This window comes from Macaca fascicularis, chromosome 17 (genome assembly GCF_037993035.2).
Source record: "Macaca fascicularis isolate 582-1 chromosome 17, T2T-MFA8v1.1".
Taxonomy (NCBI): domain Eukaryota; kingdom Metazoa; phylum Chordata; class Mammalia; order Primates; family Cercopithecidae; genus Macaca; species Macaca fascicularis.
In genome coordinates this window covers 90,492,816-90,519,865 of record NC_088391.1, presented here as the reverse complement: position 1 = coordinate 90,519,865, position 27,050 = coordinate 90,492,816, and the positions used below count along the sequence as shown (strand labels likewise).

The 27,050-nt window shown below is 44.5% G+C and overlaps 1 protein-coding gene across 12 annotated transcripts in view; it reads right to left on the bottom strand.

Annotated features, from left to right (window-relative positions):
• Positions 1-13,320, bottom strand: part of CLYBL (citramalyl-CoA lyase) — a 280,497-nt gene extending 267,177 nt beyond the window's left edge. For all 12 annotated transcript variants that reach the window (XM_074021334.1, XM_045377322.3, XM_015439472.4 and 9 more), the window contains exon 1: positions 13,232-13,320. Coding sequence is in view for 6 of the 12 variants with exons in the window: in XM_045377322.3 (XP_045233257.1) it covers positions 13,232-13,293 (62 nt within the window). In the remaining 6 variants the exon portion in view is untranslated. The remainder of the gene's footprint in view (positions 1-13,231) is intronic.
• Between the last annotated feature and the right edge of the window lie 13,730 nt (positions 13,321-27,050).

The window sequence follows — 27,050 nt, the reverse complement described above, 5'->3', positions numbered from 1 at the left end:
TGCTTCCAATATGGCGCCCTGTTGCTGTGTCCTCACATGGTGGAAGGTGGAAGGGCAAGACTGGAAAACTCTCTCTGAAGCCTCTTTCCAATGGTACTAACCCATTCATGAGGCCCAGCCCTCATGACTTAACCACTTCCTACAAGGCCCCACTTCTTAATACCACGGCAATGGGAATTAAGTTTCAACATGAATTTTGGAGGGGATACCACATTCAAACCATAGTACTACCCAGGAGTGATCTGTGACTGGCTAGTATAATTCAAAGAAACTTAAACATCACATTTCTGTGCTCCACATAGAACATGCACTAACAATAGCCAAAAGGTGGCAGTGACCCAAATGTCCATCAACAGATGGATGAATAAATAAAATATGGAATATGCACACAATAGATTATTCAGCCTTAAAAATGAATGAAAATCAGATACCTGCTATAACATGGATGCACTTTGGAAGATATTATGCTGAGTGAAATAAGCCAAACACAAAAGGATAAATATGTGATTCCATGTATGTGAAGTAACTAGAGTAGTCAAATTCACAGTGAAAATAATGAGAACGGTGGTTACCAGGGGCTGGGTAGCGGGGAAGGGAACAGGGAGTTAGTGTTTAATGTGCACAGGGTTTCAGTTTGGGAAGATAAAAAAGTTCTGAAGATGGGTGGTGGTGACGGCTGTACAACAGTGTGAATGTAATTAATGCCACTAAACTGTACACTTAAAGATAGTTAAAATGCGCCAGGTGTGGTGGCTCACGCCTGTAATCCCAGCACTTTGGGAGGCCGAGACGGGTAGATCACCTGAGGTCAGGAGTTCGAAACCAGCCTGGCCAACATAGTGAAACCCCGTCTCTGCTAAAACTACAACAAATTAGCTGGGTGTGGTGGCGGGCACCTGTAATCTCAGCTAGTTGGGAGGCTGAGGCAGGAGAATTGCTTGAACCTGGGAGGCGGAGGTTGCAGTGAGCCAAGATTGCACCACTGCACTCCAGCCTGGGGGACAGAGCAAGACTCCATCCCAAAAAAAAAAAAAAAAGTTAAACTGGTAATTTTGTTATGTATAATTTACCATAATAAAGAAAAAAATCCACTAAATCTTTAGAAACACTCAAAATATTTCATTTCCTAAATCTCTTCTTTTTTCCTTCTACAAATTTATATCAGGCACTGCCAAGGATTGTTTTAGGTTCTGGATATATAATAGCAATGGAATAAACCAAGTTCCTGCTCTCATGACTATCTGGGGGCTGGGGTAGGGTACAGGCAGACAATAAACAAATAAGCATGTGATATGTCTGGTGGAAATGGGGCAACAGGAAAAAATGAAAACAGCAGCAAGGGGACAGGGGGTAGTGCAGAGGCTGGTAAGGGGGTGGAGACTCTGTTGTACAGGGTGGTCAAGGAAGACCTCTCTGATCTGTCACATCTAAGACACAAAGGGACAGTGCTTCAGGCTGACACAGCCCAGAAGAGGAGGCCGGTGAGGCTGCAACAGGCTAGGGAGAGAGGAGGTCATAAAGAGGGCTGGAGCGCAGAGCTACTTCTTCAGTTTCTCATAAACTTTTAAAGGGACCGTTTATAGGTCAGTATAGAAATATTTCCTCTACCATCCATGTGTCTTTCATTTGCCTTAAAATGAACAGAAAAAACAACTCTTACATCTTCTGAAAGAGGCATTTGTGAGGGCAGCCTGCAGACTGCAGAGACTGCGTGCATCTCCCATTGCTAGAGCACCCTCCAGTGCCTCACTACGAAAACAGCACTTGGCATGGGGTTTTCTGTTTGTTGTTTTCATTTCCTAAACTTTTGTTTTTGGCCACAGAATGTGGGCATATCAACCTTCTCCCAAAGAATACTGTGAGATTGAGTAAGAAGACAAGTCAAGTGTATGCTTTCAAACAAGCCTGCACTACTTCCAAAGTGGTATGAAATATATGTGTGCAATGATGTTTTTAATGACCATATAAACTTTCAAAAGGTCCACAGAGAGGCCCTTATTAGGAAAAAAAAGTGTCAAATTTTAGCAATGTAGAACTGTGAGTTAAACAGTGAACACAGTCTTCCACTAACCTAAGACCCTCATTTTACTGGGGTGGGGGGCAACGGGACAATGAAGTAGCAAGTATTGTCTTTTACACTTTTCAATATTTGGGGTTCTGAATATCAATACTGAAAAGTGTCCTGCAAATACAGACACCAGGGTCATTCTTCCTTCTCATTTAGACACAGTGAGGAGAAACAGTTAAGACAGACTTGCCCACCCAAGTACTCTCTTAAAATAGAATCCTTACTTTCTAGGGAAACTTTCATTCCCTTGTTATTATTATTATTATTGAGACAGAGTCTCGCTCTGTCACCCAGGCTGGAGTGCAGTGGTGTGATCTTGGCTCACTGCAACCTTTGCCTCCTGGGTTCAAGCAATTCTCCTGCCTCAGCCTCCTGAGCAGCTGGGACTGCAGGCATGCACAACCACACCATGCTAATTTTTGTATTTTTAGTAGAGATGGGGTTTCACCATGCTGGCCAGGCTGGTCTTGAACTTCTGACCTCAAGCGATCTGTCTACCTTGGTCTCTCAAAAGTGCTGGAATTACAGGTGTGAGCCACCAATGCCCGGGCCATTCCTTTATTATTAAATAGAGCACCTCTGCCAATCTCAAAGACCTAACTAAGAGAAAGATGTTAACATGTGGTGTAGTTCAAAAGAGGTTCATGGCCATGTACAGAAACACCCATGGGCGGGTCCAGTGTGACAGCCAAGGCTGTCGTGGTAGCCAACAGGCCTTTTTAGGTCTGGTGCTGCCAGTCAGGTGACCTGCGTGACAGTCTGTGCCTACTTCAGTGTGCATGGGTCTCCTAATGCAAGGAAATGGGACAGATGAGCCTCCAAGAGGCATACACCATCCAGGGATGTATCGACACACCCTTGTGGAGGGTGATTTGTCAGCAAGCATCAAAAGGCTTCAAATGTCTGTACTCAGCAAGTTCACATATAGAAATTTACCTCCAAATACTTAAGTAAGGGTATCCACAGAGATTTGGGGATAGGAACATTTTTCTCTGCATTTCCCAAGAAAACCTGGAAACAGACTTAATGAACAACTGTGGTTATACACATACAAATATATACGTGCTAGAGTCATGTGGGACAATAGTGAACATCATCACCACTCCTAAATTAGGTTAACATCCTTAAATGTAAACAAAATGTAAAAACAGCTGGGTGTGGTAGCACATGCCTACAGTCCCAGCTACTAGACAGACTGAGGAAGAAGGGCTACTGGCGCCCAGGATGTTAAGGCTGCAGTGAGCTATAATAACACCTGTAAATAGCCACTGCATTCCAGTCTGGGCAACATAGCTGCACCAGTCTTTAAAAAAAAAAAAAGCCAGCACGGTGGTTCACACCTATAATCCCAGCACTTTGGGAGACTGAGGCAGGCAGATCACGAGGTCAGTAGTTCAAGACCAGCCTGACCAACATGGTGAAACCCCATCTCTACTAAAAATAAGAAAAATAAAAAAATTAGCCGTGCATGGTGGTGTCCGCCTGTAATTCCAGCTACTTAGGAGGCTGAGGCAGGAGGAGCACTTGAACCCAGGAGGCAGAGGTTGCAGTGAGCTGAAACTGTGCCACTGCACTCCAGCCTGAGCGACAGAGCGAGACTCCGTTTCAAAATAAACAACAACAAAAAATCAAAGCAGCAAAATTAACAGCTATTCTAAACCTGGTTTATGGTGGAGAGGATGGGGTGAGAAAGGAAGGAAGTAAGGAAAGAAGGAGGGAATGAATCTCAAGTCTGCATCATTCAGGTGCGTTATTTAATTGATAAGCTATAACACATTCAAGTAGCAACATGAAATAAATTAAACCTGTTTGAATTACAGTGGATTTAAATTCATACCCAAGTGACCTATATGAAAACACAAATATTATTTCCTTGATACCTTCCTTATTGTCTAATAAAATTCTAAACCTCACAGGATCACGAGCAATGTGTGGAATTAATGAGCAATGTGTAACAGCAGAACACAGCTCCAGCTGCACTCAGGGTAGGAAAAAATGTTGTTTTTATAATTAACAACTTTTTATATGTTAAAAAAGTTAATTAAACCTCCCCAAGGAGCCCAGCTTGCTTTTCCCAGCCTTCTTAGAAACCTGCATTCCTAAAATTTCAGCCACGAGCACCTATGGGCTTCCTCACAGGGAATCACACATAAAATGGCAACTCCTACAGAGTGGCCACCACCACATTTAGTTAGGAAACTGTGTGACCGAAGGCTGTTTTCAGAAAGTATATCAGTCAGACCGTGGCTGTTCCAAAGCTATCACTGGAGACTGCTGAGGCTGACTGGTGTCAGCTGCCCTGAGGGCACTCCCTATGGATATGGGTCATGTCTTGGGACAGGCTCACCCAGCCATGTGTGTCCTCACCTTTGAGGCTTCAGGTGTGCCTCCTGAGAACGTGCCACCTGCAGATACCCTGTTATTAGCAACTGACTACCATGAAGTATTTCTAGACGAACGAAGCACTCGTGTCACGCAAACATTCTGCGGAATTCGGGCACTAAGGAGAGCTCCTTGCAAGGACAGAGTCTTCACAGCAGCCGCAGTTACTCAGTCGAGTCGGGTCAAGCATGTGGCATGAAACTGTCCTCAACTTCCCTCTGGATCCAGGGGACAGAGAGAGGGAGGGAGTGATCTCTGCAGTAAAGAGTTGATCTTCAGGTCCCAGTCTCCCCCTGACTCCTTGGCCTCTCCCACAGAAAGCATGTGGGTGACCCAGTTTCCTCTAGATGGCCCTGGTTCACGGTAAAACTCTACCACAGGATAACAGTATGTAGAAGCATGAGCGCCACACAGCTGCAACAGAGCCAGAGGCCAAGGTGAGTCCGTTCAGTAGGCACAGCACAGCTGAATTGTTGGCAGAGACCTCCCTCGCAGCTACACCTGCCCTGGCAGGTGCAGCACCCAATTCGGGCCCAGCCACCACAGCCAGTTCTTGCTCACCAGTTTGGCTGCTGCCCACTGGATTTTGCTCAGGGAAATCTGATTTCCCACCAATTCCACTGTCCAGTCCAGGCATGTCTCTACCCCTAGGCTACTCCCGGTCTGCACACTGCATACAACTGCCTTCCTGGTGTTGCCTGCTCCCTCCAGGTCTCCTTTTTCTCTTCAGCCCCACTCTTGGCAGCGGCCGTTCTTTCTCCATCCATTCTGAACACTCTCTCTCCATTCTAGAATGGAGGCCATTCCAGAAGACTGTTGCTCCAGTTCTTGAACCTGAGGTCTACCATCTTAGACCACTGGTCTTTTTATTCTTTCTCCCAGCTTCTGTCAATTCCCTTTCTTCTGGGCTCTGTATCCTGCCCTGCACTCATCCCCTCCAACTCCATCCTCCTCCGTGTTCCTAATAAGTACCCGTCTTCATCCACAGCCCTTTACTTCTCTACCTCTGTGGTGAATGGCCATCCTGGTTTGCTGGGATCTAAGGGGTTTCTGGGAACATAGGACATTCCATGCTAAAACCAGGACAGTCCCAGGTGACCGAGAGGATTGGTCCCTTTACCTTCCAGGGCCATTTAAAATGACCTTCTGCTTCACAATCCAAAATATCATTTTTGTTTACACATCCCCTTTCTCACCATGCATTTGGGCAACTGAAGTCAACTTCTAATGATACCAATAAACATTTTAAAATATCTAACACTTCACATTGGCCTTTTAATGCCAGTTCAAGTAGCAAAGAATACACATTCATCCTGACTCTGAGTTAGTTCTTTGCAATGTGATTATTTTTCCATTTCTCCGTCATGTTTACCCTGCCTCCTTTTCAGTCAGGTTTCTCCCCTTTCTCGCTCACTGCTTCCATTCTTCTCTGCCTTTCTCTCCCCATCGCTCCCTCTTCTCCCACCTCCGTCCTCCCTTTGGGTCCCTTCCCTTCCTTTTTCCCTTAGTGGCCTCACAGCAGTACAGAGGGACAATAGTGGTTGTCACGGTAACCTCAGGAGGCTTCAAAGATGAAGCCAACCCTACAAAAGGCCTATTGGGACCCTGACAGGTAACCCCATCCAGGCCCCTCAGCCACTTTCCATGGCCCCTGTTTCCTCACACACTGTCCCCTTCCTGTTGACCCAGAGTCTCAGGTACTTAGCTTGCAGTTGTCGCCACTCTAAATTGTCTTCAATTTTTTTTTTTTTTTTTTTTAATCAGATTCCTCTCCACCATGGCACTGCAAAATGTGAAGTATCTTCCTGGCACATTCCTTGGCTGCTACCACTGAACACATACAGCCAGGGAGCCCTTTTTCTTTTGGAGTCTTACTACTGAATACTTTAGAAAACAGAGGATCAACGTAAGACATTAAAAGAGATGATAGGCCGGGCGCGGTGGCTCAAGCCTGTAATCCCAGCACTTTGGGAGGCTGAGGCGGGCGGATCACGAGGTCAGGAGATCGAGACCATCCTGGCTAACACGGTGAAACCCCGTCTCTACTAAAAAATACAAAAAACTAGCCGGGCGCGGTGGCGGGCGCCTGTAGTCCCAACTACTCGGGAGGCTGAGGCAGGAGAATGGCGTGAACCCGGGAGGCGGAGCTTGCAGTGAGCTGAGATCCGGCCACTGCACTCCAGCCTGGGCGGCAGAGCGAGACTCCGTCTCAAAAAAAAAAAAAAAAAAAAAAAAAAAAAAAAAAAAAAAGAGATGATAGGTACCAGAAATCTTGCAAAATTTGCTAGAGGGAGTTAAAACACTCCTTAGAGGAAATTTTATTATTATTATTATTATTACTATTTTTAATAGAGCCTTGCTCTGTCACCCAGGCTGGACTGCAGCAGTATGATCACAGCTCACTGGAACCCCAAATCCCCAGGCTCAAGGAATCCTCCCACCTCAGTATCCCAAGTGGCTAGGATCACAGGCACAAGCCACCACATCCAGCTAATTTTTAAAAAATTTTTGTGGAGACAGCATCTATGTTGCCCAAGCTGGACTTGAACTCCTGGCCAAAAGTGATCCTTCTACCTCAGCCTCCCAAAGTGCTGGGATCGTAGGCATGAGCCACCAAGCATGGCTGAAAAGTAATTACTGAGTGCTTATATTTAGAAAGTAGACCCCGGATGGGTGCAGTGGTTCACATCTGTAATCCCAGCACTTTCGGAGGCCGAGGTAGGTGGACTGCTTGAATCCAGGAGTTTGAGACCAGCCCGGGCAACGTGGGGAAACTTCATCTCTCCAAAAATACAAAAATTAGCCAGACATGGTGGCTAATGCCTGTAGTCTCAGCTACTTGGGAGGCTGAGGAAGGAGGACTGTTTCAGCCTAGAATATGGAGGTTGCAGTGAGCCAAGATTGCATCATTGCACTCCAGCCTGGGTGACAGAGCGAGACCTTGTCTCAAAAAAAAAGTAGAAAGGTCTAAAATTAATAATTTAAATTTCCACCTTAAAAAACTAAAGGGCAAATTAAACCCAAAGTAAGCTGAACGTAGGAAATAATAAAGATGAGACTGAAATCAATGAAATAGAAAACAGAAAAAAAAAAATAGAGAAAAATCGATAAAATCAAAAGATGGTTCTTTAAGAAAAGCAATACAACTCGAGCCAGCCTGATGAAATAAAAAACCGAGAAAAAAGAATTACAAATATCAGGGATGAAAGAGGACACATCACTACAGATGACACGAACAGTAAGGAGATGACAGACTAGAGGCAGGGGTAAGAATTAATTGCAAATGGACTCCAGAGAATTTGGGGGGGTGATAGAAATTTGGATGGGGGCCTAAAACTGGATTGTAGTGATGGGCCTATAAACTTATTAGAAATTACTTAATCATACACTAACAAAGGGTGAATTGTGTGGTACATACCTTTGTAGGGATGTAAGAAAAAGGATAAGGACTCAGCATGAACAACTCTAGGCACGTGAATGTGACAACTTAGATGAAATGTACATAGTCCTTCAAAGATACAAACTACCAAAGCTTACTCAAGAAGAACTAGATAATCTGAATAGCAATGTGTCTATTAAATAAACTAAATTTGTAGTTTAACACTTTTTCCACAAAGAAAACTGCAGGTGCAAACATATACAGGCAAAATCTTACCAAATTTACACAAACTGTTCCAGGAAATAGAAGCGGGAACTCTCCAACACATCCTGGGACCGTCACCATCCTAACACCAAACCCAGACCAAGGCAATATCAGAAAACTATAGGCTAATATTCCTTATGAACATAGATACAAATAATGTTAACAAAATTTTAGCAAATGCAATCCAAACAATACATCACGATCACTGGGGTTTATTCCAGGAATGCAATGGTCAGCTTAACGTTTAAAAAGTCAATCACTGTAATTCACCAAATTAACGCACTGAAGAAGAAAAGCCTTATGATCAACACAACAGATGCAAAATAAAAATAAAAATTATAAATTCAAATCCATTCTTGATCAAAACTCCATGCAGGCTGACTTCAGCAAAAACTACAGAAAAAGGACCTCTGAAAATCCCATCCTCCATAAAATCAATGAGAATATTGGCAAAAATGGTCAGAATCAACTTTTTCAGAATTCTAGAAATTAAAGACTTGCAGCAATATAGGGATCATTTATTCAAGAAAAATGGATAAATCTCAGGAAGAACAGCAATTGTCGTGGGGGTTTAGTTTACACTATCCGTTTTCCCCAGTTCTATGGTAGACTTAAAAATCAACAGCCCCCATCACAGTGAAAACCAGCAGCACGGCAGCCACTAGAAGGGGGAAAGCCCCATTTCTGGAAAATGTCACTATTTGACCTGTCTTGTGATTCCTTGACAGACCCTACTTGCAAAACTGTCTTTATTTGACCTGACTCAGAGCTTGCACAGTAGGAACAGTATTTTCCCGGAGGGCATTTGTCCAAACAATCAGAAGTACTTATTTAACATCACAGCTACTTGAGATGGAAGGTAACAGGGCAAACCACCAGCTAACCAAAACACTTAAAAGCTAAAAATGGAGAACGCGATATCCATATAGAACTCTGAAAAGTTGTGACAGGTTCCTGAGACTCTCGGAGGCCACACACACGTGCAAGGCTGTATACCTGCTAAGGAAAGACCTTAAGAGATCATGTCTAGCTAACCTTCAATCTCTGTGTAAGAAGGAAGTGGAAGCAGGGGCAGAGTAGCAAACTGTGGCTGAATGTTGAAGACATGTCCTGACACACACAGAGTCCCTCAGCAAAGACTAGGAGACTTACTGCTTCCAGGAATTTAAGGAAATCTTTGTCTAATTGTTAGACTACTAAGCTAACCAAGCAGAGACCGCAGTGGTCACACATGACAAAGAACACAATGCAGAATTAGTTTATTAAAGTCACTAAGCAAACAACAACAAAAAACCATGGGAAAAGGGAGAAATCTGATTTCCAGAGTTGCCCCATTATATTATTTAAAATGTCCAGTTTTCAAAAGAAATATACAAGACATGCAAAGAAACAAGAAAGTACGACCCATACGCAGAGGAAGAAAGTAGCCAGTACAAACTGTTCCTGAGGAAGTCCAGATGCTGGACTTACTAGTTAAATCATCTATTTAAAGTATGTTCAGAAAACTAAAGGAAACTATGCATAAAGAACTGAAGGAGGCCAGGTGCAGTCGTTCATGCCTAGAATCTCACTGCTTTGGAGGCCAAGGCAAGAGAATCATTTGAACCCAGGAGTTCAAGACCACCCTGGGCAACACTGCAAGACTCTGTCTCTTCAAAAAATTTAAAAATTAGCTGGGCATAGTGGTGTGTGCCTGTAGTCCCAGCTACTGGGGAGGCTGAGGCAGGAGGATCACTTGAGCCCAGAAGCTGCAGGCTGCAGTGAGCTATGATCGCACTACTGTACTCCAGCCTGGAGACTCTGTCTCTAAGAGAAAGAAAGAAAAAAGAGAACTAAAGGAAAGTATGAGAATGATGTTTCAGTACACAGAGAATATCAATGAAGAGATAGATAGTACAGAAAAGGGCCAGGCATGGTGGCTCATGCCTGTAATCCCAATACTATGAGCGACAGAGGCAGGCAGATTGCTTGAGCCCAGTTCGAGACCACCCTGAGCAACATGGCGAAACCCTGTCTCTACAAAAAAACATAAACAATTAGCCAGGTGCATGGGTGCACACCTGTAGTCCCAGCTATGTGGGAGGCTGAGGTGGGAGGATGGCTTGAGCCCAGGAGGCAGAGGTTGTAGTGAGCTGAGACAGCACCACTGCACTCCAGCCTTGGTGACAGAATCAGACTCAGTCTCCAAAAAGAAAGAAGTTCTGGATTAAAATGAAAATGATTTGAGCTGGACAAGGGAGGAATCAGCAAACCTAAAGACAGGTTGGCCGGGCGCAGTGGCTCACACCTGTAATCCCAGCACTTTGGGAGGCCAAGGCAGGCGGATCACGAGGTCAGAAGATCAAGACCATCCTGGCCAACATGGTGAAACCCCATCTCTACTAAAAATACAAAAATTGCTGGGCGTGGTGGCACGTGCCTGTAATCCCAGCTACTCGGGAGGCCGGAGCAGGAGAATCGCTTGAACCAGGGAGTCAGAGGTTGCAGTGAGCCAAGATGGCGCCACTGAACTCCAGCCTGGTGACAGACTGAGACTCCATCTCAAAAAAAAAAAAAAAAAAAAAAAAAAAAAAAAAAAAAAAAAAAAAAAACCTGGTCAATTGACATTGTCCAGCCTGAGGAACTGAAAGAAAACTGAACAGTCTCAAAGACCTATAGGGTTCTATCAACTACACCAACATACATGCAATGGGAGCCTCAGAAAGAGAAGAGAGGGATAAAAAAGCAGACTTTTTTGAGAGAACAACAGCCAAAAACTTCCCAAATTTGATGTATACACATCCAAGAAGCTCAACAAACTCCCAAGAGGATAAACTCAAACAGATTCACACACACCACAATAAAACCACTAAAAGACCAAGGCAAAGAGAAAATCTTGCAAGCAAAAAAAAAGAGAGAGAGATTCATCACTTACATAGAACCCTAATAAGATTAAAGTCTGAATTCTCATTAGAATACTGGAGGCAAGAAGACAGTGAGATAATACACTTTAAAATGCTCAAAAGAAAAAAAAATGCCAATCAAGAATCCTATATCCAGCGGGTAGACATGTCGAGAACGGAGCCAGTGTGCTAAGGCGGGTGAAGAGCACTGTGAATTAACCCCCAGTGCTGGCGTGGGGACTGTGCTTGCTCACCGGACCCGCTACTGAACAGTCCACAGAGGCTGGCCCCCTCAAAAGGAGCCAGAAAAGGACCCTTCTGGACCAGCCTGGATACACTGCCTGAGCTGCTCCTCTGGGGCCAGAGGTGACTCCGACAGCCAGGGCCCTGTGCCAGAGGCAGTGGAGGAAATGGAAAAGTGGGATGCATACGATTAGGTGGGTCCTCCCATAGGTGGGTGACTAAAGAGGCACAATGCAAGACATAAGAAGTTCAGACTTGGCCGGGCACGGTGGCTCACGCCTGTAATCTCAACACTCTGGGAGGCCGAGGCGGGCGGATCACCTTAGGTCAGGAGCCCGAGACCAGCCTGGCCAACATGGTGAAACCTCGTCTCTACTAAAAATACAAAAATTAGCCAGGCGTGGTGGCGGACGCCCTATAATTCCAGCTACTCGGGAGGCTGCGGCAGGAGAATCGCTTGAATCCGGGAGGCGGAGGTTGCAGTCAGCTGAGATGGCACCATCGCACTCCAGCCTGGGCGACAAAAGCTAAACTCCGTCTCAAAAAAAAAAAAAAAAGAAGAAGAAGAAGAAGTTCCAGACCACCAGGCTGGCTGTAGTGGCTCACGCCTGTAATCCCAGTCTTTGGGAGGCTGAGCGGGGTGGATCCTTTGAGGTCAGGAGTTCGAGAATAGCCTAGTCACCATGGCCCCTGTCTCTACTAAAAATACAAAAATTAGCCGGGGGTGGTGGTGCACACCTGTAATGCCAGCCACTCAGGAGGCTGAGGCATGAGAATCGTGGAGGTGGAGGTTGCAGTAAGCCGAGATTGCACCACTGCACTACAGCCTAGGTGACACAGCGAGACTCTGTCTCAAAATATAAAAATAAAAATGAAAGAAAGAAAGAAAGAAAGAAAGAAAGAAAGAAAGAAAGAAAGAAAGAAAGAAAGAAAGAAAGAAAGAAAGAAAAGAAAGAAAGAAAAGAAAGAAAAGAAAGAAAGAAAAGAAAGAAAGAAAAGAAAGAAAGAAAAGAAAGAAAGAAAAGAAAGAAAGAAAGAAAAAGTTTCAGACCAGGCGCCATAGACTCAGTGTTTGAACCAAACTCTCATTACTGGTCATAGAGCTTTGACAATCCTTAACCTTTCTGACCCTGTTTTTCATCTTTATAAACATGACACCCAACTTCTTCACATGCTGGTCAAGGGAAACAAATGAGACCATGTATGTGCACGTACCTAGATGATGGGCAAGTGCTAGACCAGCGGTTCTCAGAGTGTGGTCCAAAGACGCCTAAGGGGGTCCCTGAGACCCGCTGAGAGTGTCTGCTTGGTCCTCCCTTTCCCAACTAATATCTGCATCTGCAGGAGCCCAGCATTTCTTTCAAATACTTCCTCCAAAACAGCTGATATGAGACTCCAGCTGTCCTTTATTAAACCAAAGAAATTTTCAAAAATATAAAAACCATGAGCCAATCTTCTCACTTTTGAGAATATTTTCATTAAAGTGTTATTTGTATTAAAAGTTAATGGGTTTGTTATTAAGTGAATATTTTTTAAATTTCTGGTTTAATTCCTCATACCACAAAAATCAATAGATATAAGCAAAAGCTTTCGGGGTCCTCAAATTATTTTTAGACGTGTAAACGGGTCCTGAGACCAAACCGTTTGGGAACCGCTGTGTTAAACGAACCGCAGGTGTTCTTCACCAGGCGAGCCGCCTCTCAGAGATACAGATTGGCGCGTTCACGTTTGCCATTTGTGGCAGGCAGACAGTTTTGTTCCTTGGGGCTGAGTCCAGGTAACTCGACTATATGTACCCATTTTCCGGGTGCAACAAGGGCCCACCCACAGGGAGGCGCGGGCGGCAGCGACCTTGGACCAGGTCGAGCCAGCGCGAGGGAGGCGCATGGTGCTCCCGTCCGGCTGGGTTCCCATGAGGGATTGGGGAAGCCGCGCCCGGCCCGCGGGGTTGCAACAGGAGCCGACCCGCTGCAAGCCGGGCCGGGAAGGCGGGGAATGGGAACCTGCACTCACAGCCTCAGCAGCGCCGCCGCCGCCGCTCCGCGCGCCGCCCTCCGCAGTAGACGTAGCGCCATCTTCCCGAAGCGCGCGCCCCGCCCTTTGCCTTTAGCCACGCCCACCCCACTTTCCACTCCCCCACGGCTACATCCCGGTCCCAGTCCCCGCCTCGCTCTGTCTTCGCCCCGCCCCGCCCCCCGCCCCCCCGCACCCCCCGCCGCCAGCCACGTTCTCCTTCCTCCCAGCACCCGCTCCGCCCCGCGGCCAGTTCCGAGGTCACCTGCCCCTCCCGGCCAGGGCTCAGGCCCTTCGTCCCCGCTGTCATGGGGGACAGAGCAGAGGATCTGAATGGATGGCTCCTCTTTGAGGGGCGTCTCTGTTGACCGAATCCAACTCTCCCTGAGCTTCTGAGTTTTTGAGGCAACTGTTGACAGACTGCGTTTTCCCAGCCAGAAGAGCCAACATTTCTAGGGATTTCTTTGCAGTTTTTGTTGTTAAAATACCGCCTAACACTTTGTGAGCCCCACCACGTTCATATCTTGGTTAGCAATTAATCTAGAGTGGTCAAAGAGAATACAGGAAGGTTGCATCCTGGAACACACATGCTTGCAATAGGTCAGAGCAGCTGTTGGCACTCTCTCGGCAGGGAAACTGGCAGCAGCTCTTTATTCTGCCCCCTGCAGTCGTTCTGCAGCGGTGAGAACACCGAGGCGTTAAAACAGGCTGGGCCCTGCACCTGCCTCTTCTTTCACCTTCCCTGATCCAGCCGGCCTCCACCTGCCGGTCATCACCTGCCGGAGTCCGTGTTACCCCTTAACCATGTCTTTTCCTTCGCACTCAGCATGTTTCTTTTTCAGCTGTGACTCCGTTCCATTCGTGCTCTAAACTTACACCGGAAACCGTTTCTAAGAACCTTCCAGTGGAAACTGACTTGTGCTCTTGGATGCAAAAAGTGGCCGTTTCAACAAACAAAAGCCTGTTCAGCCAGAGTGGGTTCCAAGATTTGGAAAAGTCCAGGTGCCTGGGAACATGGATGCTAAACTTCTGCTGAGCCTAAGAATTATTGTTATATTCGATACCAACAGGAGAGACTGCTCAACCCCTTTGTGCCCTCCCCCAGCTCCCACGCCTGCTCCACCTCAGGCCTCTCCTGTCTACTTAAATTTGGTAATTTTCTTGTCACCACCTTAGTCCCAGCCAGTGCCCAGCCCAGCCATACTGAAGACTGAGGCAAAGGCAATTTCAGTAACACCAATCCTGTCTTTAATTAAAATTTTGATATTTTGTTCATAATGGGATTTTTCCATTATCTTGGTTTTTAGTTTAGAATATTACTTTTTTTTTTTTTTTTTTTTTTTTGAGACGGAGTCTTGCTCTGTCGCCCAGGCTGGAGCGCAGTGGCACGATCTCGGCTCACACACTGTAACCTCCACTTCCTAGGTTCAAGCAATTCTCATCCCTCAGCCTCCCGAGTAGCTGGGACTGCAGGCAAATGCCAACATGCCCAGCTAATTGTTTTGTATTTTTAGTAGAGATAGGGTTTCACCATGTTGGCCAGGCTGGTCTCAAACTCATGGCCTCAAGTGATCCATCCACCTCAGCCTCCCAAAGTGCTGGGCTTACAGGCATGAGCTACCACGCCAGGCCAATATTACTTATCTTAATTACTGAGACTTCTCCTTAAATTTTGCCTCCCAGGCTGCTGCTGCACTCGCCTCACTCAAGTCTGCTTCTAGCCATCATCATCCTTTACCTGGATTATTTCAAAGCCTCCTTGCTCCCATTCTTCTCTCCTACAATCACCCCTTTGCCATACAACCCAGCTGACCTTTTAAAAGCATAGCACAGCTCCTAGTTCCAAAGTTGACTTGCTGTGTGACTTTGGTCAAGTTTCTGAAGCTCTCTGTTTCCTCATCTATAGAATGGGGGTATAAATACCTCATCACCTCATAGGGTTGTTGTCATGATAGACTGAGTTTACACATACATAGAAAGAGAGTGCACACTTAAAATCTAAACAAGTTCTCAGTAGTGTTAACTATTCCTCATTATTATTGTTATTGCATCACTTCCCTTCTTAAAACCCTTTGGTGGCTTTAGAATAAAATCTGAATTCTTCTCCATGACCCTTAAAGCCTCACATGGTCTGGCCCCTGCCAGCCTCTCCAATTTATCTCCAGCCCCACTCATCTTCTGTCTGTGTTTTCTAAGTCCACGAGGCTCTCTCCCACCGTGGGGCCTTCACACATGCTGTTCCTCATCCCCAGAATGCTCATGGCTACACCTGCTCATCCTCCAGGACCTTCAGCCTACGTGCCACCTCTTCACAGGGGCCTGTGCTAATAACCTAAAGATCCCCCATGGCTGTCACAGTGCCTGGTCGTCTCCACCACAATATCGATATATGAGTTTGTGAATTTATTAGGTTGGTGCAAAAATAATTGTGGTTTTTGCCACTCAAAGTAATGGAAAGAACAATTTCACCTTCTATGTATTGAATACCTGCCAGGTATGAGTCACTGAGCTAGGTGCTGGGAGCACAGCAGTGACAAGACGTACAAGGTCTCTGCTCTCAAAAAACTTACAGAATTGAAAGTAATGGCAAAAACCACAATTACTTTTGCAACAACCTGATACTTCTTTATTGTGTCTTTCCCCAGCAGTTCTCAGAGGGTGGGTTGGGATGGGATGACTAACCATCTATCAGGTGGGGTTTGGGATGCGGTGTTGTCATTTAGGGGGCAGGGCTAGTGATGTGCTGGGCAGCCCCCTTGGGAGAAAGGCTGTTGTTGTCTTAATTTAGAAACACCTTCTGTAGGATGAGACCATAACTTCTTTGAGAGCAGGGACCTTATATTTCTTGTCGCTGCTGTACCCTCAGCACCTGCTCAGTGACACATACCTGGCAGGTATTCAATACATATAAGATGGTGGCTCATGCCTGTAATCCCAGCACTTTTGGAGGCAAGGCGGGCAGATCACCTGAGGTTAGGAGTTCAAGACCAGCCTGGCCAACATGGTGAAACCCTGTCTCTATTAAAAATATAAAAATTAGCTGGGTGTGGTGGCGGGCACCTGTATTCCCAGCTACTCAGGAGGCTGAGGCATGAGAATTGCTTGAACCTGGGAGGCAGAGGTTGCAGTGAGCTGAGATCGCACCACTGCACTCCAGCCTGGGTGACAGAGCGAGACTCCATCTCAAAACAAAACAAAACAAAACAAAACAACACAAAAATATATATATATATGATGAAAATGTTCTACCAGCCTCATTACAGTTGAAAATTGCTATGTAACTAGTTATCCTTATTTAAAAGGCCTCGGATCTAAAGTAGGTCTTGCTATGACTTATTTCCTAATTGGTTCAATTTCAGATTCTGCTGGAAGGAACTGCAGCTGTGCCCATTCTCACTAACAATGGTATGGGGTTATTGAGTTTCTTCAAAAGATTACTGACTCATGCGTTTTGCTAATCTGTAGGTAGGTTAATAACTGTTTCCTAATGCTAGTACATGTTAAAATAAAGCTTTATTAACTTTACATAGCATGTGGGTGTCTGGAGGACACATGTATTCGTCCGTTTCCACACTGCTATAAAGAACTGACTAAGACTGGGTAATTTAAAAAGGAAAGAGCTTTAATTGACTCACAGTTCAGCATAGCTGGGGAAGCCACAGGAAACTTACGATCATGGTGGAAGGTGAAGGGGACGCAAGGCACCTTCTTCTCAAGGTGGCAGGAAGGAGAATGAACACAGGAGGAACTACCAAACTTACTGAGTGAGTTCTCCGATCTCGTGAGAACTCACTCACTATCACAAGAACAGCATGGGGAAAGCTGCCCCCATGACTCAGTGACCTCCACCTCGTCTCTCCCTTGACACATGGGGATTTGGGGGATTATGGGGATTACATTTCAAGATGAGATTTTGGATGGGGATACAGCCAAACCATATCAACATATTTCCAAATATAATAGAGAAAGGGATCCAGAATTCCTTCTTCAGGGCAGTCAAATCTGTCTTTACTCACAGCCTCCAAAACTGAAAAGAAAAGAAAAGTACCAATTTTCCAAGTGCATTAAGAGAGCATATGAAATTTAGTAGGGTGAATAATTTCGAGATTCACTATCCTGTTGAGTTGAGCAGTCTGGAGGAATAGGCACTTGGCAGAGACGTGGGAAAGAAGGATGGGGCGGGAGCATACTAGGGATAGGGAGCAGCCCCTTATGCTCTAGAGGTTTGATGTTTCTAGCCCACCCATTCTAGGTTTATGGGCGAGGCCCCTGTAATAAAATACAAACTAACAAAAGAAAAACATGAATGTATTTAATGTAAATTTTACGTGACATGGAAGCCTTCTTATGAAAATGAAGACCCAAAGAAAAAGTGAAACGCATACTTTTTCATGCTTAGGTTTAATGAAGAATGGACAGTTGTGGAGAAATGTGATTGGAGGGCAAAAGAATCTGATCTAATGGTGATAACCTGGAAGAAACTTAGCAAGGCATGTTTGCTCAGGCTCTTCTCTGTGTCTTCACAGATAAGGGTGTTCCTTTCCTCCACCTAAAGGTGGGGGAGGCACTTATCCAGTGAGAATCTTATAACAACCAGGCACGGTGGCTCACGCCTGTAATCCCAGCACTTTGGGAGGCTGAGGCAGGCGGATTACCTGAGGTCAGGAGTTCAAGACCAGCCTGGCCAACATGGCGAAACCCCCTGTCTACTAAAAATACAAAAAAATTAGCTGGGCGTGGTGGTGTACCCCTGTAATTCCAGCTACTCAGGAGGCTGAGCGAGAAGAATCACTTGAACCCAGGAGGCAGAGGTTGCTGTGAGCCGAGATCGCACCACTGCACTGCAGCTTGGGTAACAGAGCCAGACTCCATCTTTGAAAAAAAAAAGTCTTATAACCTGCTTCAAGGGAGAGGGCAGGAGAAAAGTCAGACAGACCTTTCCGCTTCTGCTGTTTTTCAAATGCCAAGGTGCCATATTTTGAGGAAATGTGTCTTGAACCCCATCAACCACAATTTAAAAAAATTTTGTTTAATGTTTTAGAGATGGAGTTTCACTCTGTCACTGAGGCTGGAGTACAGTGGCATGATCATAGCTCACTGAAGCCTCGAACTCCTGGGTTCTGGTGATCCTCCTGCCTTGAGCCTCCTGAGGAGCTGGAATTACAGGCATGAGCCACTAAGACTGCTCAAACGATTTTTCAAAGAAGTCACCTGTGTGGTGAAAGAGGTAGACAGATAAATGGGGAAAGGATGGGTTCTGTGGTCCACTGGTGGTGTGGGGGAAGGGGTACAGAACTGCTGCAATTGCTTCTGCGTGAGAGGCCAGGGAACTGGGGGCTTTGCAGAGCAGGGAACGGAGACCTGGAATGTGGTGGAGACTGAATCAGTGAAAGTCTTTAGAGGAAGAGTAGAGCGGGCAGAGAGAACACAGCAGGGATCTGAGGGATTGTCTGGGGCCAGACTGTAAATGACCTGAATGCTCAAATTTTAGCCAATGTGGCTCTCAACAAATACAGGTCCCCTGCAGAAATGAGTTACATTTTCACCACGTGGTCTTGTAACTGTGATGATCTTGCAATTGTAATTGTGGTAGTGAGTAAGTAAATAACTCTCACTGTTAGTCTTAGAAATATTTGGATTTTGTATTGGCTCATTTTTTGGCAAATAGGAACATCCAAGGAGATACTGGACGAAAATATCTAATCAACCTATGGTTTACCGTAACATGTAAATAACTTTCACGTCGCAAGGAGCAGGAACGATTAGGAAAATGAAGCTGGATTCGTCTTTCGTGATCAACACCAAAGGCTCTGTATCAGAAGCCGGTTTTCCCTTCCTTTTGGTGTCCGGCCGATACAGGTTATTTTCACCAAAGTTGAGTCTCAAAGGCTGAGCAGGACCGGTGTCACTGATTTAAGACATCAGAATAGTGCACTTAGAAAGAGGCATATTAGAAGTTCTGTGGAATGATTTTTAAACAGTGGCACAGATAGAACTCCACTCTGAGATCATCCATCCCTCCTGCTGCTATGATACAAAACCCTCCTAGCCTCCCCTCCTGGCAGAGCCGCCTTTGATAACACTGATGACTCTGTCTGGCCTCCTTGGGGAGAGAGGACGGGACTGTCTCTCAAATTTAGGCCAAATACAGAATAACTAACGACCACCTTGTGGTCTTCCAGGCCGTAGCTTCCTCTGTCTAAACTAAGGGAGTTCGTCTTCATGACCTCTAAATCCTTTTCTAATCTCAGCCCCCAAAGCTGTACTGTAGCTCCCCCTAATGTCAGCAGGTGGATGGTTATCCCCACACGCCTCATGACTCTCCGGGGCCCCCTTCCCTGATCCCCCTTCCCTGATCCCCCCTCCCTGATCCCCCCTCCCTGATCCCCCCTCCCTGAGCCCCCCTCCCTGAGCCCCCCTTCCTTTTTTCATAGCACATCTGCTTCTAATTACTGGAGAATGTACTTAATATATGATGTCCCTGTTGAACATAAGACTTTTGGGGGAAGGGTTTTGGCCTGTTTTGTTCACCAATATATCCCGAGCACTTGAAACAGTGCCTGGTACCTGGTGGAGACCTAAAACATATTTGTTGAATTCAAAGTGTTGAATCTTGAGCCATCTTCTGCCAAATTAATTTTTTTCGTAACTTCTCCTGTTGTTTTTCACTTACTTTGTGAGTTGGTCATTATCTTGTTCCCCAGCGCTGATTCTTAATTCCCTGGTGTGGTCGACTGAGTGATGGCCCCATAAAATGTCCACATCCTAATCCCCGGCACTTGTGAATATGTTACTCTGCGTAATGAAGTTAAGGATGGGAAGTTAAGGATCTTGAGATGGGGACATCATCCTGAATTATCTGGGTGGTCCCAATGTAATCACAGATTCTTCATATTGATAAAGAGATAGAAATTATAGAAATGGGCTGGGTGCAGTGGCTCACACCTATAATCCCAGCATTTTGGGATGTCTAGGTGGGCAGATTGCTACAGCCCAGGAGTTCAAGACCAGCCTGGGCCACATGGCAGAACCCTGTCTCTATTTTAAATTATAAACATTAAAAAAAAAAATTTAAAGACTGCTTTTAAGGCTATTTGTAAGTTCAAAGTGACACTCTATGGTTTAAATGACCACAAATCCCTCTGTTGATGTATGGCAGAACCAACAGGTTTTTGCTTTGACCAGAGCTTTCTTGAGTACAAGAGTTTCTAAAGACAGTAGCTTCAGTAATTTTTCTAGATGGATTTGGAACCCCTTATCTGTATGCTGTTTTAAAAAGGGTTCTCCACTAAAGACTTAAATGTAAAACCCCAAACTATAAAAACCCTGGAAGACAACCTAGGCAGTACCATTCTGGACATAGGAACAGGCAAAGATTTCATGGGGAAGACACCAAAAGCATTTGCAGCAAAAGCAAACATGGACAAATGGGATTTAATTAAACTAAAGAGCTTCTGCATAGCAAGGGAAACTATTAAGAGAGTGATCGGACCATCTATAGATGGGAGAAAAATTCTGGAAATTCTGCATTGACAAAGGCCTGATATCCAGTATCTATAAGAAAATTAAACAAATTTACAAGAAACAAATTAACAACCCCATTAAAAAGTGGGCATAGAACATGAACAGACACTTTTCAAAAGAAGACATATATGCAGCCAACAATCATATGAAATAAAAGCTCAGCGTCACTGATTATTAGAGAAATGCAAAACAAAACCACAATGAGATATCATCTCATACTAGTGAGAATGGCTATTATTGGCCGGAAGCGGTGGCTCACGCCTGTAATCCCAACACTTCGGAAGGCCGAGGTGGGTGGATCACTTGAAGTCAGGAGTTCCAGATCAGTCTGGCCAACATGGTGAAACCCTGTCTCTACTAGAAATACAAAAATGAGCTGGGCGTGGGGGTGCGCACCTGTAATCCCAGCTACTAGGGAGGCTGAGGCAGGAGAATCACTTGAACCTGGGAGGCGGAGGTTTCAGTGAGCCAAGATCGTGCCACTGCATTCCAGACTGGGTGACAGAGCGAGACCCTGTCCCCCACCCCACAAAAAATGGCTATTATTAAAAAGTCAAAAAAACAGCAGATGCTGGCGAGGTTGAGAAGAAAATGGAGTGCTTATACACTGTTGGTGGGAGTGTAAATTAGTTCAGCCGTTGTAGATGACAGTGTGGTGATTCCTCAGAGACCTAAAAACAGAAATACCATTCAACCTAGCAATCCCATGACTGGGTATATACCCAAAGGAATGTAAATCATTCTATCATAAAGACACATGCACATGTATGTTCACTGCAGCACTATTCACAATACCAAAGATATGGAATCAACCTAAATGCCCATCAATGGTAGACTGGATAGCAAAAATGTGGTGCATATACACCATGGAATATTATGCAGCCATAAAAGAGAGTGAGATCAGCAGGGATGGTGGCTCACACCTGTAATCCCAGCATTCTGGGAGGCTGAGGCGGGTGGATAACTTGAGGTCAGGAGTTCGAGACCAGCCTGGCTAACATGGTGAAACCCCATCTCTACTAAAAATATAAAACATTTGGTGGGTGTGGTGGCAGGTGCCTGTAATCCCAGCTACTCAGGAGGCTGAGGCAGGAGAATCACTTGAACCCAGGAGGCGGAGGTTGCAGTGAGCCGAGATCACGCCATTGCATTCCAGCTTGGGCAACAAGAGCGAAACTCTGTCTCAAACAAACAAACAAAAAAAGAAAAAAAAAAAAAAAAAGCATGAGATCATGTCCTTTGCAGGAAGATGGATGGAGCTGAAGGACATTATCCTTAACAAACTAACACACAAACAGAAAACAAAACACTGCATATTCTCACTTATAAGTGGGAACTAAATGATGAGAACTCATGGGCACACAGAGTGGGACAACAGATGCTGAGGCCTACTTGAGGGTGGAGGGTGGTAGGAGAGAGAGGGTCAGGAAAAATAATGTGTACTAGCTTTAATACCTGGGTGACGAAATAACCTGTTCAGAAAACTCCCATGACACAAGTTTACCTACATAACAAACCTGCACATGAACCCCTAAACCTAAAATAAATGTTAAATAATTTTTTAAAAAAATATATACAAATAAAAGGGTTTTCTGCCCTGAATTGTTTAAGAAGGGATGCAGAGCATTATCACTGCCTGAAATTATACTATTAATACATATTTATGTTTATTGCTTACCATTACTGTCATTTCATTTGCTTATGATCTGTTACTTCCATGAGGGTGGGAACTGAATTTATTTTGTTTGCTACTGTATTTCAATGCCTCAATTGAGGCCTGAGACTCAGTAAGTACTAAATAAGTATAGGTTGAATGAATGACTGAGAAGTTGACTAGTGATGAAAATGCAAGAAATTATTCAGCAACACTTTGGGCTACCTCTCAGAAGAAATCAATGATTGCAATCCATATGCAGTTTTAAATGATGAGATTAGAAAAGCAAAAGCAAGCCATCTTGGTGTGTTAGTTGTGAGTGTCAAGAGGCAACTAAAAAGGAAACCTGTTGACATGTGAAGGATGAACTGAAAAAATAAATAAAAGAAAAATAAATTAAAAGGAGACATGTAAGCATGGGGGGTGGGCACAGGAGTTCTATCCAGGTTTAGAAATTATCTCTTGGCTGTCTCTTTGCAATTCAAGTATTGGGGAAATAAAAGAGGATGTGGGGCCATTATAAAAATCTATTAAGAATCTAGGGTTTTGGCAAGGCACGGTGGCTCATACCTGTAATCCCAGCACTTTGGGAGGCCAAGGCAGGCGGATCATGAGGTCAGGTGATTGAGATCATCCTGGCTAACACGGTGAAACCCCGTCTCTACTAAAAATACAAAAAAATTAGCCAGATGTGGTGGTGGGCGCCTGTAATCCCAGCTACTTGGGAGGCTGAGGCAGGAGAATGGCATGAACCCGGCAGGCAGAGCTTGCAGTCAGCAGAGATTGCACTACTGCACTCCAGCCTGGGCGACAGAGTGAGACTCTGTCTCAAAAAAAAAAAAAAAAAAAAAATCTTGGTTTTTGCCTTACAGGTCAATGGGAGAGGCCCCTGTCTTGGCCACTGTATTAGTCCGTTTCCACACTGCTATAAAGATGCTACCTCAGACTGGGTAATTTACGAACAAAAGAGGTTTAATTGACTCACAGTTCCATATGGCTGGGAAGGCCTCAGGAAACTTATAATCATGGCGGAAGGTGAAGGGGAAGCAGGCACCTTCTTCACAAGGCGGCAGGAGAGAGAGAGCACAAGGGAAAGTGCCACTTTTAAAACCATCAGATCTCGTGAGAACTCCCTCACTATCACGAAAACAACATGGGGGAAACCAGCACTTTCCCTACCAGGTTCCTCCCTTGACACATGGGGATTACAGTTTGAGATGAGATTTGGGTAGGGACACAGGGCCAAACCACATCAGCCACTACTAGGCAGCCCTTTGAAAAAGAAATAATCATAACGTAGGAAAGAATTTATGTGCAAGGTGATTCATGGCATCTTTTTTTTTTTTTTTTTTTTTTTTTTTTTGAGATGGAGTCTCACGCTGTCGCCCAGTCTGGAGTACAGTGGCGCAATCTCGGCTCACTGCAACATCCACCTCCTGGGTTCAAACAATTCTCCTGCCTCAGCCTCCTGAGTAGCTGGGATTACAGGCACCTGCCACCATGCCCAGCTAATTTTTTGTATTTTCAGTAGAGACGGGATTTCGACAAATTGGTCAGGCTGGTCTTGAACTCCTGACCTCAGGTGATCTGCCTGCCTCAGCCTCCCAAAGTGCTGGGATTACAGGCATGAGCCACCGTGCCCGGCCTGTTTTATTTTTTTATGGTGGTAAACATACATAACAAAATTGACCATTTTCAACATTTTAGATGTGTAGTTCTATGACATTGAGTACATTCACATTGTTGAGCCATCAACATCATCATTCTCCATCTCCAGAACTTTTTCATCATCTCAGACTGAAACTCTGTCCCCATTAACCACGAGCACCCCATTCCCACTCCCTGCAGGTCCTGGCAACCCCCATTCCACTTTCTGTCTCTGTGAATTTGACTGCTCTAGGAACCTAATGTAACTGGGCTATATTTGTTCTTTTGTAACTGGTTTATTTTACTTAGCATAATGTCTTCAAGGCTCATTCATATTTGCCTGTATTTATCTTTTTTTTTTTTTTTTAACTCTGAAAGGATAAAATAGTGCTGATGACAGAGATTACCTGTCAGGGAAGTGGGAATAAAGCAAGAGAAGAAAGGGATAGGAAGAAGACTTTTAAAATATCCCTTTTTGTCATTTAAGATTTGTTTAGCTACTTCATATATTATTTATTCAAAATGCCATATTTTGAACACCATGATGAATAAAGTGAAAGGAAGAAAAAAGAAACTTCAGTCTTTCCTACCTGAAGCTGTGGGTCATTAGCTGGACCTGACCCAGAGCCCCTGGTGCATCTTTGTGGCCACTGAGTTTTTATGTTGGTTCCATATCCCATACTGGATTAAAGACTCCCCAAGTCCAGCCTGTGTTTTGCACAGGGTGGTGGGCCCAGTGACTTGTACAGTTGACAGAGAGCTTGCAGCCTCTGCAGAGGTGATGCTTGGTAAGACACGTAATGTTGAACCATATAAAGAAGGCAGTTTGGCTAAGACCCTCTGGGTTGTGTGGAATTATCTTTAATGCACCAGACAAGAACATTGTTAACCAGCCTTATTACCAACAATTTCTTATGACCATGGTAGGGCAGGCAGATGATTTGAGGATTATCGGGACGCTGACAAATCCCCTGGGCCCTGACAATCTCATTTAGAAAAGAATCGAATCTGTTTATTGCTGATAATAGATGGCATGCCCCCAGGTTTGCTTGTAAGTAATATGTGCCTTGCTTTTTATTTTTTTCTTTTAGCAACAGGAGCCAAACTTGGATTCATCCTGATAAAGTAGACATTTGCGACTTCATGTGATCTAATTGCTCTGAGCTGTTGCTTAATCCCCATTCGCTAAACCTTTGCATCGCGGCCCACAATGGCATAAACTACCTTGATCCAGGATTGCAAAATGGTCCACCCAACAAAGAAGCCTCATAATTGTTGATGTGGCTGAGATTCTCTAGTGCACCCTTCCTTGTTTTTATTTGTTGTTCTAAGACTTATTTAAGTAAAAGAACAAAGCAAATCTTAAACTTGTCTCTGTGATAAGGTGAACCTTGGAAGGCAAAGTCCATTTCTTCATTCATCTCTGCATTCACAGTAACAGGTACAGGGGCTCATATATAGTAAGTTCTTGAAAATGTTTGTGGGATTGTCTCATTCATAAACTATCATAATTGCTCCAGTGAAATGTTCTCAGATATATGAATTTTGGTAGACAACATATGGAAAACCAAATAGAGATTAATTTAAATTAGATCTGTAATTCTCTTGGATTTATAAGAAATAAAATGCCAGCCAGGCATGGTGGCATGCATCTGTATTCCCAGCTACTTAGGAGGCTGAGGTGGGAGAATCACTTGAGCCCAGGAACTTAAGTCCAGCCTGGGCAACATTGCGATACCTTATCTCTTTAAAAAAAAAAAAAAAAAAAAAAAAAAAAAAGCTATATGACAAAATCTAAACCTATGCATATTGCTAGTATTTCTTACTTTTTTTTGAGACAGGGTCTCATTGTTGCCCAGACCAGGGTGCAGTGGTGAGATCATAGCTCACTGCAGCTTTAAACTCCTTGGCTCAAGCAATCCTCCATCCAAGCCTCTTGAGTAGCCGGGACTACAGACACATGCCACTGCACCTGGCTAAATTTTGTTTGTTTTGTAGAGATTGGGGTCTCACTATGTTGCCCAGGCTGGTCTTCAACTCCTGGCCTCAAATGATCCTCCCACTTTGGCCTCCCAAAGTGCTGGGATTTATAATATTGCTAGTATTTAATCTTATCCATCGTATCGCAATGCATTTTTCAAAGTATCTTCACGAGAAAAAACTTCTAAGCATATAAGTTATTATCTCCTTTAGCAGGATCTGCCTGAACCTTGAAGGTCTTTTGACTGCTTCCATATGTAAGTTGCAGATAAAATCTGTTACACAAACTCCAGACTAAGATACCTCTAGATGTCTATACTGTCCTTCTACTCTGGGGATTCATCAGTGCCAGCCTCAGGAAAAAGGCATTTACTGGTATCTAAACTCATGCTTTCTCATCTTTCTTCATTCTGATTTTCTGCTTAGTGAAAACGATATTGCTAGCCATATGATTTCCAGCATTCAAACAAGGCCCCACATGGAGATTTTGTTATTAGTTTCCTTAGACTTAGAGAAGTTTTACAATTTCTCAGGAAAAAAAGACCAAACTGTTAAACATCTATTTCTTCTATTAAAAAGAAATCCCATTTAGTATTATGAGTAATAACATGTTTATCATAGACAAACTGAAACATGCAAAATAGGTAAGTACATAGGGAGAAAGCTAACACCTGCTATGGTTTGAATGCACCCTTCAAAACTCGTAGTTAAATTTCATTGCCATTGTGATGGTATTAAGAGGTGGGATCGTTAGGAGATGATTAGGTCATGAGGCCTCTGCCTTCATGCACGGATTAATGCCATTATCACAGGAGTGGGTTTGTTATTGCAGGAGTAGGCCCCTGATGAAAGGATGGAGTTCAGCTAGGCACGGTGGCTCACACCTGTAATCGTAGCACTTCGGGAGGCCAAAGCAGGAGGGTCATTTGAGCTCAGGAATTCGAGACCAGCCTGGGCAACATAGTGAGAGCTCGTCTCTACAAAATTTTTTTTGAAATTAGCCAGGCAGGATGG